Below are 17,911 nucleotides of genomic sequence, written 5' to 3'. Positions count from 1 at the left end.
CCCTCCTGATTGCACATGGGCTGAAAATGCTACATATTAGTCACTGCTTCATCATGATCTCTGCATCCAATGAGAAGGAGAAATTATCTCATGGAGCTATCAAAGGATTCCAGCCTCTAAAATAAAGGTTTTCCTAAGCAGCTTTCCTTATGAAATATAGTAGAACCTCCACAGTTGACCACCTCCCAACATTGACCACCCCCTTAAGCTGACCTCATTTTCATAGACCAGGCATGCACCACATGTATGTATTAGTACAATAGGTCTAGTTCCTTATGTTGACCACCTCTGTACATTGATCAATTTGTTACAGTGCCTTGGGTGGTCAACTTACAGAGGTTCTACTGTATTAATAATCACCAAACTGAGGCTGTCTTTTTCAGGTCAGGGAATGACAAAGGAGTGACTATCTCCCTTGTGTTTGTCATTGTTTATGTCAGAGGTGCATATTAGCCTAATTCACCTGAGATCCTTGACCAACTTTCAGTCACTCACTTGCTGGGTGAACAAGCACCCATGACATTACACTTCCCCAAGGGTGCTGAGGGTCTCCAAGGTGCCCGAGGGCGGGCAGGCAAGCAAACACACATAGAAGCACCACTCATTCGCTGAGAGCGGATTCGGGACCGCTTCCTGGAAGAGGTCATGCCCTTGGTGAACCTTAAAGGATGGAACGTGTCAGGCAAAATTTCAGGGAGGGCTCCAGAAAGAGAGTCCTCTGTAAAGGCCCAGAGACAGGAATCAGCATGTGGAGTGGGGAATAAGGGACAGATGATCCACTGTAAAGCTTCAGGCCAGGGAAACATGGCAGGTGAGGCTGGAAAGGGTGGCCGAGGGTGACCAAGGCAAACTCTGCTGAGGATATCCCAAAAACAGCACGGATCCATGAAAGGATGTTTAAGACAGAGGTGTAAACAAAATAAATTCTCTCTCTCTCTCTCTCTCTCTCAAAAGGTCCAGGTAAACAAGCCAGAGATAGAACGTTCCCAAATCATCAAGCTCTTTTTGCTCTGCCATCCTCAACCCAGGGCTACTTCCTTGCAGGAAGGAGGGAAAGCGGAAGGGAACATGCCCCGCCTCTTTAGGGGCAGGACCAAGAGCCACGCCTACCTCTTTTTCCACCTTTCCCATTGGGCTATGCTTGGTCACATGACTGAGTCTTAGGGCAAAGGAGGCTGGGAAATGTAGTCTTCAGTAGAAGGCCGAGTGCCCAGCTAAAATCTATCAGTGAGGAAGAAGGGGAGAGTGGACGCTGTGGGACAGCGGTCGTACCAGTGAGAGGGATAAAAGAAAAGTGATGGGGTCCCTGGCCTGGGCCGAGATGTGCTAGATCAGGAGTGCTCAGATACAAGATGGACAGGAAGAGGCAGTGACAGTCGAAGAGGGAAGGTCGCTGAGGATGGGTGAGTCTCAGACAGGTCGGTGGGTGAGCAGTGGAGGCGGAGCAGCGGGCAGGCGCCGTGCTGGAAAGGGTGGCACGAGGCCAGGGTACCCGTGGGTCATCGTGGTACTGGAGCCACCGACAGGCACGGGGTGGAAAGGAAATAGCCTGGAGGTCGAGCAACTCAGAAGAAAACTAAGGGGTACAGCTTCATGACACTGAATTTGGGAGCGATCGATTGCTTAGAATCACACCAAAAGTACAGGTGACAAAAAAAAAAATAGATAAGACTGCATCAAAATTTAACACCTTGCAGCTATTCATTAAAATATTAATCATAAAGTTTTACTATATATTCAGCTACTCTACACCTAGTATGTACATCAGCAACTTGAAAGCAGAGATTGAACATTTTACATTCGAGGTACTTGCACGCCCCGTGTTTACTGCAGCGGTCGGTATTCACAGTAGGCAAGGTGGGAGCGACCCAAGTGTGCAACCACAGATGAATGGATAAAAACGATGTGACTGTCCAGACAACAGAGTATTAATTACTCAGCCTTAAAGGGGAAGGAAATTCTGACACCTGCGACAACATGGAGAGCCTCTCAGACATTATGCCAAGTGAAATAAGCCAGACTCAAAGGGACAGACACTGTGATTCTGTTCATTCTATGCAGAGTAGTCAGATTCACAGGGACAGAAAGTTCATAGAGAACAAGCAGCGTCTAACAGATACAGAGTTTCAGTCTGGTGATGGCTGGTGATGGTGGCTACTCCATGCCACTGAAGTGTGAACCTGGTAAATTTTATGTTATACCATACCACAATTTTTTTTTCACAATTTTTTTTTTCTGCAGTTTTTGGCCGGGGCTGGGTTTGAACCCACCACCTCTGGTATATGGGGCTGGCACCCTACTCCTTTGAGCCACAGGCGCCGCCCTCTTACCACATTTTTTTAAGAAGCTCTGGGGTTTGGAGTGAGGAAGGGAAACTGTTCAGAAGCAGCCATGAGGGGAGAGGAAGTGGGTGCCCTGAGCTAGACGTGGAGGAGGGCCTTAGAAAAGCAGGGCTGAGGTTTCCTGTGGACTAAAGGGGGGCCCTAAGAGAGGAAGGAGAAGGTCAGCTGAGGGGGGCCGAGGAGAAGCAGGGTGTGGGGCCACAGAAGAGCAGCGTTTTTCCATGAGCAGGAGGAGCCAGTTACAGGACGTGGGGGTGAGGCGGAGCAGCTGTCCCCAGTGGAGCCCAGGTTTCTAGTGGGTAACAAGATGGACAGTATGGGCTTCCCCTTAGTGATGGACAATAGGTTGTGGTGAATGTGAGGGCCTTGCAGGACGCTCAGAGGGGACATTCAGGAGAGGGAGGATGCCAAGTTTGGGCTGGAATCACAGTTGCGGGAGTGGGTGGGTGTGCAGCCGGACTTGAGGCCAAGAGAGAAAATAAAGTGCAGACTCAGTGCCCACAGTGAACAGCAACCTGGCCTGGTGCCGCTGAAGCAAGGGGGGGCGGGGGCTGTGGTGTTTCAAACACACACACACACACACAAGATTGCTCCAGAATAAAGGAGGCCGCAAGTGTGTTTACAGCTTGAAAGGAAGGGTCCGTAGAGATGAGGCCTCCACAGACCGGGAGCTGGGGCATGTCCTAGCAAGGAGTCTGAAGGGGGCAGGAACAGGGGCCTCAGTTTCCCCACAGGGAAAAGAGCATAGTGAACCAGGTCAACCAACCTGGGAAGCCCCTGGAAAGAGAAGCCCCCTTCTCCCTCGGCAGCCCAAGTAGGCGCTCCCCTCTCACCCCCAGCACTCGTCCAGCACAATGGCCCTGTAGAACAAAGATAAGGAGAAGGACGCATCTTCTATGTCCAGAGAGTCCTTAAATAAAAGATGCCACACCCACAGGATGGACGCTGAGCTGCCATGAGTGACAGCGAGAGACGTGGGAATATTGGGAGGAAGGGAGAAAGAGTTTCCGGAAGAGTGATCCTATTTGGGTAAGGAAAAAAAAAAAAAAAAACATGGAGGAAAAAAAGCAGTCTTGCTGGGCCGTGCCTGTGGCTCAAGGAGTAGGGCGCTGGCCCCATATACCAGAGGTGGTGGGTTCAAACCTGGCCCAGCCAAAAACTGAAAAAAAAGAAAAAAAGGCAGTCTACCCAGGCTAAAAAGAAGGAAATCTCAGAGGCCCAAAAGAGCCTGGGCCCCACCAGGTCTGGTCAAGGAACATGGCCTCTTGGCTACAGGCTGCCCACTCCCCAGGGACCCTCAGCCACCCGCAGGGGCTCACTGGGGAAGACTGTGGGCTGAGGAGACAGGATACATCCCAGGGAGGAGTGGGAGGCTCTGCAAATCTGAGGCCCCAGGGAGAGTCCAGGCTCTGGTCAGAGTTCTCGCCAAGCACCAACCAGGAGACCCTATGAAATCAAGTAGGTCCCAGAACAGGTGTGACCTCAGAGAACCAGAACATCTTTCCCACCTTTCTCTGAACCAAGCAGCAGAAGGTTGGGGAAACCCGCCCTGGGAAGCCAGAGCTTGACTCCTGTGGGATCCGCCACACCTTGCTGCACCCCTGGGCCTCCCAAGAGGGTGCACAGACAGCTCCTTCCTGGAGGGAAGCACTGGGTAGTTTCAGAGAGACAGTTGGAGGCCTCTCTGCAGGGAGGGAGACCCTGCCCTCCCTAGGAAGGTGTGGCCCAGCGTGGCCCTGCGGGAGGGTAAAGGCTAGCAGTGAGGGGCATGGATAGGAAACAAGAACAGCAACCTCCTTTTGTAGCGCTGAGGGATATTCCTGTGGGTGCAGTACGTGAACAGATGGCAAAGTCTACTCGGGGCGCTGCTCAACCCTGTCTTTGTAACTTTTACTGCCCGAGCACTGTAACTTCTGCAGTTACAACTCTGCTTTAAAGAACAAAAAGGGTAGGTGTGCTGGGTCGTGCCTATAATCCTAGGACGCTGAGAGGCCAAGGCAGGAAGATGGCTCGAGGTCAGGCGTTCAAAACCAGCCCCAGCAAGATACTGTCTCTACAAAACACAGAAAAATTAGCTGGGCATCATGGCATATATCTGTAGTCCCAGCTACTTGGGAAGCTGAGGCAGGAGGATCACTTGAGCCCAGGAGTTGGAGGCTGCACTCCTGCCTACACAACAGAGCAAGACCCTGTCTGAAAGAAAGAGAGAAAGAGAGGGAAAAAGAGAGAGCAGGGAGGGAGGAGGGAGGGAAGGGAGAAAAGAAGAAAGGAAGAAAACCATCTGGAGAACATTCTAGTTCCCTCCATCTTGGTCAGAATAGAATCTGACCCTGCTAGTCAAGGCCCCATGTGGCTTAGGAGATAGAGCAGCTCGGTTCCCCCTTCAGCCCTAAATCCTGGGCTGCAGGGAGAAACCTCCAGGCTTGGGTCCCAGGACCTTATTCTTGGGCTTGACACCCTTGGCCACCACAGCCACATTCCGGGGGGAATGACCCAGGAGTCCCCTTGCTCTTCTCAGAGGCCTGTTCCTCCTCCCATGGCCCCAGCCTCAGCAGCCCCAACTCTGGGCCCGTCTGGTCAAGGAACCTGTTTGCTTACGCTGCTAGGACCCTTTCTGCACATTCCCAAAGCACACTACACAAGGGGCTCCCAGACTTTAGTCACCCCAGCCCTCTCTCTGCAAACACTGACTCAGCTAATATTTCATAACACCAAAATTTTTATGATTTACTATAAAATGCATATATAAATGCTTTAATTTTATAATATACTTGTTCATAGTATTTTACCGTTAGGCTTAATTTTGATTATCATTTTTTAATATTAAAACATAATGAACCAGCCACATACACCGAGGCTGACGGGTTCAAGCCTGGCCCAGACCTGCTAAACAACAATGACAACTGCAATCATGGGCGGCGCCTGTGGCTCAAGGAGTAGGGCATCGGCCCCATATACCAGAGGTGGCAGATTCAAACTCAGCCCTGGCCGAAAAACTGCAAAAAAAAAAAAAAAAGAAAGAAAGAAAGACAACTGCGGGCGGCGCCTGTGGCTCAAAGGAGTAGGGCGCCGGCCCCATATGCCAGAGGTGGCAGGTTCATGCCCAGCCCCGACCAAAAACTGCCAAAAAAAAATTAAAAAATAAAAATAAATAAATAGAATTAAAAAAAAAAAGAAAGAAAGAAAGAAAGACAACTGCAACTAAAATATAGCCAGGTGTTGTGGCAGGCGTCTGTAGTCCCAGCTACTTGGGAGGCTGAGGGAAGAGAATCGCTAAAGCCCAAGAGTTTGAGGTTGCTGTGAGCTCTGACACCACAGCGTTCTACTGAGGTTGACATAGTGAGACTCTGTCTCAAAAAAAAAAAAAAGGAAATTAAAAATGCATTTATCTTTTAAAGGGAACTTTATAGCACACATACTTTGGTTCCTCTTCAGAAAAAAATAAATCCTTTGCCTTTTACTAAAGATTTCCATGGAGAGGAACACTTGTGAGTTAGTAAACAAAATTTTTTGAGGCCTAATATTAAAAAACAAGAACTTTATATCATTAACAGAAATGGAAAAATGATGTCACTCCTTAAGCAGATGTATCTATAGAAGTGAATATACTGCAAATAAAACCGTGGTCTTAAATTCTAGCTAGAAACTAAACCTGGTGGGGGCTCTGAGTCCCAGGCCTGCAGCTCTTTGCTAGAAAGAGGGATCAGGAAAAGTAAGGCAGGTGCTAGAGATGCCACAGCACCAAAGGGAGACTTTCTCCTTGACCTGTTCAGAAGGACAGAGCAGACGTAAAAGCTAAGTTATTCTCTCCCCCCGGTATTCTCAGCAAGGGGGAGCTGCCCAGCCCAGGCCTCTATGTGGCAAGCAGGGCAGAGGTTGTTGCTCCCATTTTACAGATGAGGAAAACTGAGGTTCACAGGAACAACCAGTAGAACCACTCTTCTCAGGGCTCTACTCTTTCCAGAAGCCTTCCCCAACTCCTGGGAACAGGTGAGGGGACACCTCAGCGCTCCGCCACAGAAATGGCAGTGTAGCGGGACCTCCTTCCATAAGCCGAGGTGGACCTCGCCATTCTGTGCCCAAAGCCCTGGGACTTCAGGGGCCTCCTGCCTCTGGAGATAGGCCTCCAGGGCTGCACTTGGGGGATAAGCCAGGCTATTTTCATCATTTCCTTCCTCCCACTCAAGCGGCAGCCTCCTCGGCCATCACCCATAGAGTTCTGCCACATCCACATCAGGACAGTTCAGGCCACAGAAAGGGGTGCCCTGACTGAAGCCCTCACAGGTAGGTGGCCCTCCTTATTACCCAGATGGCTCCTGCCAGGTGGGGTGTGGGACAAAGCCTGCTGGGGAGAGAAAGGGGAGGCCAGCTTCCACCTCCTGTAAAAGACAGTGTTGGGTGGGGGCACTGACTCATTTGTTTATTCAGCAAATAATCACTGGAAGCTTGCTATGGGGCGGGCCCTGGAGGGGAGAGCTCTGCTTGGCCAGGGGAAGCAGCTCCCACCTGGAGGCCCGGAGGCCACATAGTGAACCAGACAGAAGAGAGGCTCATGAGACCCAAGTGTGAGTCTGGGCAACATGGAGCAAGTTGCTTTCCCTCTCTGGGCCTTAATTACCCCAACCCTGAGTAATGCTCAAGATGAATGGCTTCCAGGTGGGGTCCCTTGGGGCATCTCCACCCTGCTGTTCTCTGCCCCAGCACCATGTAATAGTTCACTTAGCCATGGCCAGTCTGCTGGAAACTGATCAGGCTGGATGGTCAGCAAAGTGTCCACATCATCGGCCTGAGCCCAGGCTTAGCTGGGGGGCTGGGTGCAGCCTGGGAGGTCCCCTTTAAAGGCCTTTCCTGGTCTCTGGGGGAAGGGGTCAGGGCTGGGAGTCATTTAGCAATCCTCTGCTCTCAGCACCCTTGAGTTAAGGGCTGGGGTCTCGGCTAGGGGCCAGGAGGCCAGGCACACAGGAGGCCAGGAGGTCCTTTCCCTCTCCCTTCCACTACAGCCACCCTTACCATTCTGCCTTCTGCCGTGTCCAGTGGGGTCAGTCAGGCCTGGACTGGACACTCCTCATCTCCCTCAGTCATCACCCCATTTCACAGAGGAGAAAGCTGAGGCCTGAGAAGGGAGGTGAGTGCCCTTCCCTAATCCCACATTAGATTCCACTGTGCCCACAGTGCCCTGGTGATAGGTGCAGGCTCCCAGGCCCTCCCTCATGGCCTCTCTCTCTGCAGCCAGCCTGCCTGATGCCTGCCTGGGGGGCCCTGCTCCTGCTCTGGGCCGCAGCAGAGGCCAGTAAGGACTGCCCCATCCCATGCACTTGCCAGACCCTGGAAACCATGGGGCTGTGGGTGGACTGCAGGGGGCAGGAGCTCATGGCCCTGCCCATCCTCCCTGCCCACACCCGCCACCTCCTGCTGGCCAACAACAGCCTGCAGTCCGTGCCCCCGGGTGCCTTCGACCACCTGCCCCAGCTGCAGACGCTTGATGTGACGCGGAACCCCTGGCACTGTGACTGCAGCCTCACCTACCTGCGCCTCTGGCTGGAGGACCACACACCTGAGATCCTGCAGCAGGTCCGCTGTGCCAGCCCGGACGTTGCCACCCACCGCCCCCTGGGCCAGCTCACAGGATATGAGCTGGGCAGCTGTGGCTGGCAGCTGCGAGAACCCTGGGCCCACCCGGGGATCTGGTGGGACGTGGCCCTGGTCGCTGTGGCTGTGCTGGGCCTGGCCCTTCTGGCAGGCCTACTGTGTGCCTCCACAGAGCCCCTGCACTGAGCTAAATCTGGTCAGCCCAAACCTCCAACAGCCAGAAATAAACTGGCTGCTCAGCTGTTTTTTTTTTAAGCTCAGAGATTTATCCCCTCCCTCAGCATACGAGTCTGCCTACTTCTGAAAACTTGGCCTCATTTTGTTATAAGATACAAGTTGGGGTTCCTCAGTCCCTCAAGTTCCTGGTAAATGGGCTGCCCACCTCCTCCGCCCAGGCATCCCCCATGGCACAACGTCTGGACATCCTGAGCCAGGTCTTGGGACTCTGGTTCCCACAGACTCATCTGCCAGTACCTGCTCCCACGTGGCCCAACCCCTAGGGAATCCCAGTCAGCCTCATGTCAGTGCTCCTCCCCACGGAGAGCTGGCTTTCATGGCCAGCAGTGAGCACAGCACGCTGTCCTGAAGGTCCTCAGGGGGAGGGCAGGAGGTATCTCCATCTCCAGGACAGAAATGCCTGGAAGGGGCACATCGCTTTCCAACTTCAGCCACTCTGTCCTTGCCATGGGGTACCCTGGGCTCAGCCGGCCCTGTCCTCGCCTCACTCATTTCTCTCCTTCCATTTCTCTCTCCTCCTCCTCTCTACTCCTCTTCTTCAGAAAGAAACAAAATGACAAATTCCTCCCTTTGTCATAGAAAACAACTCTCCTGCAAGTGCTGACAGGAGCACCCTCCATAGGCTGGGATCCTTCTCTCCGTCCCCAAGCAATGATCACCAAATTCTTCAAATAAGACAAGTCTCTCCCTCTGAGGAATTCTGGTGCCAGCCATTAAAATAATAAACTTTCCTCCACCATATGAGATAACATTTACAGGTCTGTTGCTGGCCACGCCAACTACAAATATAGTTATACCAATATCTCTCCACGGGAGGAGTAGTGTGTGGCATGTGACCAGCAGAGGTGTGCCAGCTGGGGGAGGCCTGGGGGTCAAAGGATGCCACCAGGAAGAACCCTAGAGGTCAGGTCGGAACAAGACCCCACATACATTGCTTGAGAGGCTGAAGCACGAGGATCGCCTGAGCCCAGGGTTTGAGGCTGCAGTGAGCTATGATGACACCTGTTGTGGGGCCTAATGTGGCCCTACATGACCCCCCCAAACAAAGAACCCCTGAAGAAATTCTCACCAAAGGACCCTAACTCACCAATACCCTCCAGGCAAGTTGTAGAATTGGCCCACCCCCATGGCCCCGTATAAAAGGAGTTTCTTCCTGCCCCCGGGCACAGATGCCTTCTTTGTCCAAGTAGACCCATCCGCTTTCAATAAACCTGGCCTGCACCTCTCTGCTTCAGTCTCATCTCTGAGCACTGCCCTTACACCTTTCAACACCGCTGCACTCTAGCCAAGGCGACAGAGCAGGACCCTGTCTCAAAAAATATATATATTGGCTGGACGAATAAAACACATCAACTGACAGGGCGGAGCCCACAGGCTGCACGTTTGTGGTGTCTGCTCTGGAAATCAGATGTCACATGGCACCTGCCTCCTGGCCCCCCATGCAGCACCTCATTCACAGGGGTCATTCACAGGGGTCCTTGTAAAACCCTGGGTGGAAGGAGCTGCCCAGAGGAGGATGCCGGCCCCGGTTCCCGCACGCTCCTCTTTCACACCTGAAAAGTGCTCCTTCAACAGCTGCCAGGCCTGTGGGGGCCCTGAGAACCAAGACTCTTCAGTCCCCACCCCATGTGGGGTGGGGCATAGATGCCCCTGCCCCTAAATCCTGCCCTGGCTCCTTCCTGAGGCCATGGGTGTGAGTTAGGACTCCAGGTCCCCACCCTGCTGGCTGAGCAGGCTCGGTCCAGTGGGAACCTGCGGGCTGTCCAGGCAGGGCACACCCTGAGGGTAGGAGGACACAGGGCCTTTGCCCAGGCAGGGATCCCCTGTGTGGAAAACTGGTTCCCAGAGAGCCCAGGAGTGCAGGCTGGCTGAGGTCCACCATCTCTCCTCATCCACGGGTGCTGTTACAAGACACTGAAGGCTCAGTAACTCAAACAGAAGAAATTCCTTTCTCACAGCTCTGAGCTGGGGACGTCCATAGCACAGGTGCCGGCATCCAGGACCTGGGTAGGACCTCTCTTCCCATGGAGGAAGGGACAGAAGATGTCTGTCCACTCCCTCACACATCCTAATACCATCACACTGAGACAGAAGTTTCACCATACAAATTTGGGCGGGCACCATCTCCACGGCCTCCCTTCTGGCCAGTCACCACAGAGCCACACACATACCCTGCCACACCACACGCCAAGCCAGTCGCAGAGCCCCCCACCCCAACCAGCTGTCCTTGATGGCAACCCAGCTGACCTGCACGCTCTCCCTCCCCACAGACATCATCTCCAGCTCCCTCACCCCGTCCACTGCTTCGTGCCTTCATGCCAGCCTCATGCCCCACTGTCCTCACCACAACCTGGGACACCAGCACCCTCAGTCAACATGCTGCCATCCTCATCCCCCCTCCCCACAGCTGTTAACACTAGCACCACACAAATGTGTGTCCTGCCTCCATCACAGGCAAACACGAGCTGTGTCACCACTATCAATCTATCTCCATGGTCACATGATGGCATCCTAAGGCATCTCCTTCAACAGTATTTTTAAATCCTACCTGCCCATGGAGAATTTGTTGAGGTAATTTTAGCAGCTGCTGTAGCCACCTGCCCACCTGCATATCCAACCTCGCACTTCTCAGCTGGTCACTTGCTCACCAGGAGGCCTTCTGGGGCCCTCTCAGAGCCCTGGCTGGTCTTCTGCATTTCTCTGGCCGGAAGAAAGCGGGAAGTCAAAGAGGAAGTCATGGACTCCAGGGCCAGGCCCAGAAGGGGACACAAACCACCAGGTCAGGCTCCTGAGTTCACTGTCTGCACCAGGTCACTGGCCCACCCTAGCTGCAAGGGATCCTGAGCACATTCTCCATGTGCGCCCAGGGGCAAGTGGCAGGCCAGCATATGGCCAGTGTTGGCTCCAGATCATTAGTTCAGAAAACTAAACAGACTTGATCAGAAAGAGAACACGTGGTGCCTGGGGCTTAACGGAGTAGGGCGCCGGCCCCATATGCCAGAGGTGGCAGGTTCAAATCCAGCCCTGGCCAAAAACTGCAAAAAAAAAAAAAAAAGAAAGAGGACATGCTATGGAAAGGGTGTTGGAGAAGAGGTGTGTACACTACAGGGGCACACACTGAGTCTTGATCCAGAGCCACAGCTAGATCAAGACCCCAGCCCCCACAGTGCCATCTGACGCTGCGTGAATACAGAGCTCACACACCCATGCACCACACGCAGGCACATGAACAGGCACTCGTACACATGTGCACACCTACTCGCACAAACACACCTGCGCACATATGCTCACATGCATACCCATCCACACACACTCGTATGCACAGGTGCCATCTCACAGGACTCCAGGCGGTGCCCAGCCGGAACCTCACTCATTTCTAGCCCTGCAGGATGATATTAACTAGAGGAGGGTGAGTTACCCCTGCTGGGCAAAGGTACACTCGATTTTCCAAACAGGCCCTGAGCCAGCCCCAGGCTTTACCCATCCTGAGCAGATGGCTGCACAGACCCTCTCCCTGGCCCCACTCTGGGGACACCAGGCCCAGGGAGTTTCTGGAAGGTGAGGGTCACAGGCCTCAGAGCACTGTGCACAGGTGTGGAGCAGAATAAAACAGGCTATGCAATTCCCAACAGGCCAAGGGGAGAAAGGGGAGCGTGGACAAGGGCCATCAACAACATGGGGTGGCAGGCAGGGAAGACAAGCCTGTCCGGAGAACGTCCAGCCGTGGGTGTAGAGCTCATCGAGAGCCGGGCCTTGTGAAGTGGGCCCCCTTGCCGTCCTCTCCTTCTGTTAGCAAGACACCACCCTCCTAGATCACGCCCCCAGCAGAGGTGCAGACAGAAGAGTCTGTGCAGGAGAGCATGCACCTCCCTGTGCTGGACCCTAGAGGGCCTTGCAGAGCCTCCATCTGCCCTCTGTGGCCTCCACCTGCCTCTGGACTGTTCTGTGAGAGAGAAACTCTCAAAATGCCAGACAGTGTGTTACAGCGTCTGCTAGCTAACACTGCAGTGTGGGGCACAGGTGGCAAACCCATCTCTCTAGAAACTGTCCTCCTCTGGCTGCTGCTGCTGGTTTTTTTTTTTTTTTTTTGGTCAGAGTCTTACCACGTCACCCTCCTTAGAGTGCTATGGCGTCACACCTCACAGCAACCTCAAACTCTTGGGCTTAAGCAATTCTCTTGCCTCAGCCTCCCGAGCAGCTGGGACTACAGGCGCCCGCCACAACGCCCGGCTATTTTTTTGTTGTTGCAGTTGTCATTGTTGTCTGGCAGGCCCAGGCTGGGTCCAAACCTGCCAGTCCCTGTGTATGTGGCTGGCGCCCTAATCACTGAGCCACAGGCACCGAGCCCCTGCTCTGGGTTCTGAGCCTCCAATTTTCCACTTGCCCACTTTAAAAAACACAGTGTGTTTTAACACTTTGTTGTCAACATTACAATTTAAGAGATTTCACATAAAATTATAATTTCTGGCTCCTTTTAAAAATGCCAACGTCATGAAAGATAATTAAAGGCAGAAAACTTACAGATGAAAAGAGATGGGAAAAACGTGACAGCACAATGCAGTGTGTAGATTTCCCAGCTCTCTCCACTGTCCAGGACGAGGACAGGGACGCCCCAGCAGCAGTGAGCACGTCCAGCGACAGATCTTGGTTTCTAAATACCAGTATTCAATCAGAGAAACCAGGGCTCAACAGAGCACTGGCAGATGCCAGGGCTGGGAGAGGGGAGACACAAAATAGGCTGGACCATCTTGCCCAGGAAGTAAGAAAGTGCCGAGAAACAAAAAAAGGAGGAGGGGGGTAGGAGCGTGTTCACAGAGCCCAGGAGACAGCCTGAAATAGGACCCAGGGCTAAAGTTGGAACAACCAGAACAACAGAATAAATGACACTGGTTTATACTGGTTTATAATGTGAAGAATAAAACCAAGAGCCATAAATTCATGCCCATATAATCAATCGATCAATCAATATGAGAGAAGAACCAGCTGCTTCTTGCAGAAGAATTCCAAATAATAAATGCAGTGGAAGTGAGGAAAACAGAAAATTCCTGCTAGGACACCACAGGGAAATTGTGCAGCCAGTCCTGGCAACTGACACTGAAGTCAAAGGGGGAAGTTTAAGCAGAAACAGGAGATCTGCAGTGTCTCAAAGTCTCTCCTTTAGTAATTTCAAAGGGGAAATTAGTAAATTTACAGTGGGGAAACTCAGAAGACCCCATTTGAATTGGCTGTGAGATCGAGGCAACCCGTGTCCCACAGTAACTCCGTGCATCGACATCCTGTCCCAGCACATCCCCTGAGTCTCCTCAGCGGCACCCTTCCCGACAGCATAACTTCGATCCCATCACGAGTTTATAGCGGAGAAATCCAGACTGAAGGGCGTCCTACAAAACAACCTGCCAGCACCCTTCCAAACGTCACGGCCATTAAAGACAATGAAAGGCAGAGGAACCTGGCCACAGATGGGAGACCCAGGGACCCGGTACCTGCCTGCAGCCTGGGACATGAGTGGAAAAGCCGGTGAGACCCAAACAGAGCCTGCAGTTCAGCTAATGCCAGTGGTGACTGTTCCGTGGTTATGTGAGAGGAAGCTGGGTGAAACCTGTACTGTGTCACCACTCTCTGAGGTATTTTTGCAACTCTAGTGTAAGTCTAAAATTAATCTCAAAAGGCTGGCACTGTAGCTCATACCTGTAATCCTACCACTCTGGGAAGCTGACGTATGTGCATCTCCTAAGCTCATAAGTTCAAGACCAGTGTGAGCAAGACCAAGACTCTGTCTCTAAAACCAGCCAGGCACTGTGGTGGGCGCCTATAGTCCCAGCTACTTGGGAGGCTGAGGTAAGGGCATCACTTAAGCCCAAAGGTTGCTGTGAGCTGTGACACCAAGGGCAACAGAGTGAGACTCTGTCTCAAAAAATAATAATAAAATTAAATAAAATTTAATGAATCTCAAAATACACTGTGTGATCCTATATTGGATCTTGGATTGGGAAGAAAATGCTATTAAAAATTACATATTCATGAATTAGTACTTTGTTTTCACTTGTTAAGGCTAAGACATTTTGCGGAAATACAGTTTTGTTTGAACTACCTTTCCTCTTGAGGAAATACAGTTTTGTTTGAACTACCTTTCCTCTTGAGGAAATACAGTTTTGTTTGAACTACCATCAATTTTTTTTCTTCAGACAGAGTCTCTGTCACCCCAGAAGAGTGCTGTGGCATCAGCTCACAGCAACTCCAAATTCCTGAGTTCCAGGGATCCCCCTGCCTCAGCCTTCCGAGTAGCTGGGACTACAGGTGCCCACCACCGTGCCCAGCCTGTTTTTCCATTGTTAGTAGAGATGGAGTCTTACTCTTGCTAAAGCTGGTCTCAAACTCCTAGCCTCAAGCAATCCACCTGCCTCAGCCTTCCAAAGTGCTAGGATTACTGGCGTGAGCCATCATCCCCAGTCCGTTCATTCTTTTTTTTTTTTTTTTTTAAGAGACAGCGTTTCACTTTGTTGCCCTCGGTAGAGTGCTGTGGCATCACAGCTCACAGCAACCTCCAGCTCTTGGGCTTAGGCGATTCTGTTGCCTCAGCTTCCCACGTAGCTGAGACTATAGGCGCCTGCTACAATGCCTGGCTATGTTTTTGTTGTTGCGGTTTGGCTGGGGCCAGGTTCAAACCCACCACCCTCAGTATATGGGGCTGGCGCTCTACTCACTGAGCCACAGACACCGCCCTCCATTCATTCTTTTTAAAAAAATAAGGGGGGGGGCCTTGGTGTGTGTCACACATTATGGGGGCAAGACATGATTGCAAGAGGGACTTTACCTAACAATTGCAATCAGTGTAACCTGGCTTATTGTACCCTCAATGAACCCCCAACAATAAAAAATAAATAAATAAATAAATAATCTTCAGGCTCAGCGCCTGTGGCTCAAGCGGCTAAGGCACCAGCCACATACACCTGAGCTGGCGGGTTCAAATCCAGCCCTGGCCTGCCAAACAACAATGACAGCTGCAACCAAAAAATAGCTGAGCGCTGTGGCCGGTGCCTGTAGTCCCAGCTACTTGGGAGGCTGAGGCAGGAGACTTGCTTGAGCCCAGGAGTTGGAGGTTGCTGTGAGCTGTGATGCCACAGCACTCTACCCAGGGCAACAGCTTGAGGCTCTGTCTCAAAATAATAATAATAATAATCTTCAAATTACTAAATGATAATATGTAATATTGATTATTAACAAAGAATCTGAGGACACTCTGCATTTTGAGTATGAACTGTATATTTGAGTGTAGACCGATGCTGTATTTCTTTTTTTTTTTTTTTCTTTTGTAGAGACGGAGTCTCACTGTACCGCCCTCGGTAGAGTGCTGTGGCATCACACGGCTCACAGCAACCTCTAACTCTTGGGCTTACGCGATTCTCTTGCCTCAGCCTCCCCAGCAGCTGGGACTACAGGCACCCGCCACAACGCCCGGCTATTTTTTTGTTGCAGTTTGGCCGGGGCTGGGTTTGAACCCGCCACCCTCGGCATATGGGGCCGGCGCCCTACTCACTGAGCCACAGGATGCTGTATTTCTTGAGTCTGAGTGTCACTCTGTGATTGGGGGAGGATGTGACTCAGGCTGAGGTCTTCAGGGAGAAGAGTCATCATGGGCGTTTCAAATAATTCAGGGAAAACAAGATGAAGAATGGGACAGAGGGACAAGTGTGGCCAAACGTTAACCAATCTAGGTAGAGAGTATATGAGAGTTTGACCTAACAGTCTTCTAATTTTTCTGTATATTTGAAATTCCTTTCAGAGTGAAGTGTTTGGGTTTTTTTTTTTTTTTTTTGTAGAGACAGAGTCTCACTTTATGGCCCTCGGTAGAGTGCCGTGGCCTCACACAGCTCATAGCAACCTCTAACTCCTGGGCTTAAGCGATTCTCTTGCCTCAGCCTCCCGAGTAGCTGGGACTACAGGCGTCCACCACAACGCCCGGCTATTTTTTGGTTGCAGTTTGGCCGGGGCCGGGTTTGAACCCGCCACCCTCGGTATATGGGGCCAGCGCCTTACCGACTGAGCCACAGGCGCCGCCCGTGTTTGGGGTTTTTTTCCCCTGTGTGGTCATGCTGCCAGGTTGAGGCTGCTCAGGCTGTTCATTCAGTGTGTTTTCTGCAGTAGCATTTGCTATTTTTTTTCTTTTTTAACTTTTTTTGCCTGCGTAGCTTTCCAAGGCTCAGTCACGAGCTGTTCTCGTCAGCAGCTTCTCAGCTCAGCTGTCAGTTGGGTTCACTCTGTGTGCCTCTGACCCTTAGGATCAGGGGCATCCATCAGCTCCAATTCTTTTATTTTTTTTATTTATTTTTTTGTCTGTAGAGACAGAGTCTCACTTTATGGCTTTCGGTAGAGTGCCGTGGCATCACAGCTCACAGCAACCTCCAACTCCTGGGCTTAAGCGATTCTCTTGCCTCAGCCTCCCGAGCAGCTGGGACTACAGGTGCCTGCCACAACGCCCGGCTATTTTTTGGTTGCAGTTCAGCCGGGGCCGGGTTTGAACCCGCCACCCTCGGTATATGGGGCCGGCACCTTACCAACCAAGCCACAGGCGCCGCCCAGCTCCAATTCTTTTAAATCACAACTTACCTCCTATGCCTTAGGAATGGCTGTGAGCAGAAGGAGGCAGCTCTGCCCTCACTCAGCGTAGCCTGAGTTACGGGGGAAGGGCAAATTCATGGTGTGAGGACCTGCTAAGCCTGAGAGCTGCCTGAGCAGATGTGCCAGCCCCTACTGGCTTTGGGGCTGGAAATCTCATTTTCCACCTCTCTGGATAACAAGCAGTGATGACTTCTACTTCAGGCGATGGGAAATGTCTCAGAATCTTGGGAAAGTTTTACTGTTTTTTGGATAGATGTCTAAAACAGTGGATCAAATTCAGGGAGGAAAGCTAAACTACATTACTTTCTTAATTTTTAATTGCACAACCAGTACGTATGTATATTCTTATGGAAAAAATTAAAATAGGCCGGCATGGTGGCTCCTGGGCATGGAGGCCGAGGCGGGTGGATTGCTGGACCTTGCTGCAGGACAGATAGTGCCATGACCTGCTGCCTTAGCCCTGGAGGTGTTGACGCTGCAGCAGCTGGAGGAACCAGCTTGCTGGAAGGGCCGGACACCTGCAGGGGACACCTGCTGGGGACACCTGCCGTCTCCTCCCCATGCACCTCTGGCTGGTCATTTCATGGATGGCGCCTTGCTGTCTCCTCATGTAAGTTTCCAGGGCCTGAGAGTTCCAGGACCTAATTGTTGATTGGACAACTGGCTGTAACTGATGAAGACCCACGCCCTAAAAGCCAGGATTGAGTTGGGGCAAAACAACTCCTGTGACTATATAAATCCCTGAGCAGAGAGCCCGAGGACAGACTTTGGTGAGGGAGCAAGAAGCTTGTTCCCCACCTGAGTTCTCTCTGCCAGGAGCTTTGGGTTTTTTGTAAGTTGTAATTTTTGTTTCTGTGAATAAACCCTGTCTTATCACTGATCCTGTGGTCCGAGGATTCATTCTTCGAATTGCCAAGACGAAGAACCCGAAACACCGGTATCAAGCTCACGGGTTCGAGACCAGTCTAGGCAAGAACGAGACCCCGTCTCTAAAACTGTGGCAGGTGCCTGTAGTCCCAGCTACTCGGGAGGCTGAAGCAACAGAATTGCTCGAGCCTAAGAGTTTGAGGTTGCTGTGAGCTATGAAGCCACAGTGCTCTACTGAGGGCAATAAAGTGAGACTC

The 17,911-nt window shown here is 51.8% G+C and overlaps 1 protein-coding gene and 1 non-coding gene across 2 annotated transcripts; both read left to right on the top strand.

The window, feature by feature from the left end:
- The first annotated feature begins 1,240 nt into the window (after positions 1-1,240).
- GP9 (glycoprotein IX platelet) lies at positions 1,241-8,228 on the top strand. The gene is made up of 4 exons (XM_053600118.1): positions 1,241-1,403; positions 6,530-6,626; positions 7,343-7,467; positions 7,572-8,228. Exon 4 carries the CDS (start codon positions 7,584-7,586, stop codon positions 8,115-8,117), a length of 534 nt encoding a protein of 177 aa, XP_053456093.1. The 5' UTR covers positions 1,241-1,403; positions 6,530-6,626; positions 7,343-7,467; positions 7,572-7,583; the 3' UTR covers positions 8,118-8,228.
- LOC128592803 (U5 spliceosomal RNA) lies at positions 5,758-5,878 on the top strand. The gene has a single exon (XR_008382018.1). It is a non-coding gene; the product is annotated as a U5 spliceosomal RNA (small nuclear RNA).
- Positions 8,229-17,911: the final 9,683 nt, after the last annotated feature.

Source organism: Nycticebus coucang, chromosome 8 (assembly GCF_027406575.1).
Source record: "Nycticebus coucang isolate mNycCou1 chromosome 8, mNycCou1.pri, whole genome shotgun sequence".
In the NCBI taxonomy this organism is placed as follows: Eukaryota; Metazoa; Chordata; class Mammalia; order Primates; family Lorisidae; genus Nycticebus; species Nycticebus coucang.
This window is presented reverse-complemented; position numbering and strand designations above follow the sequence as displayed.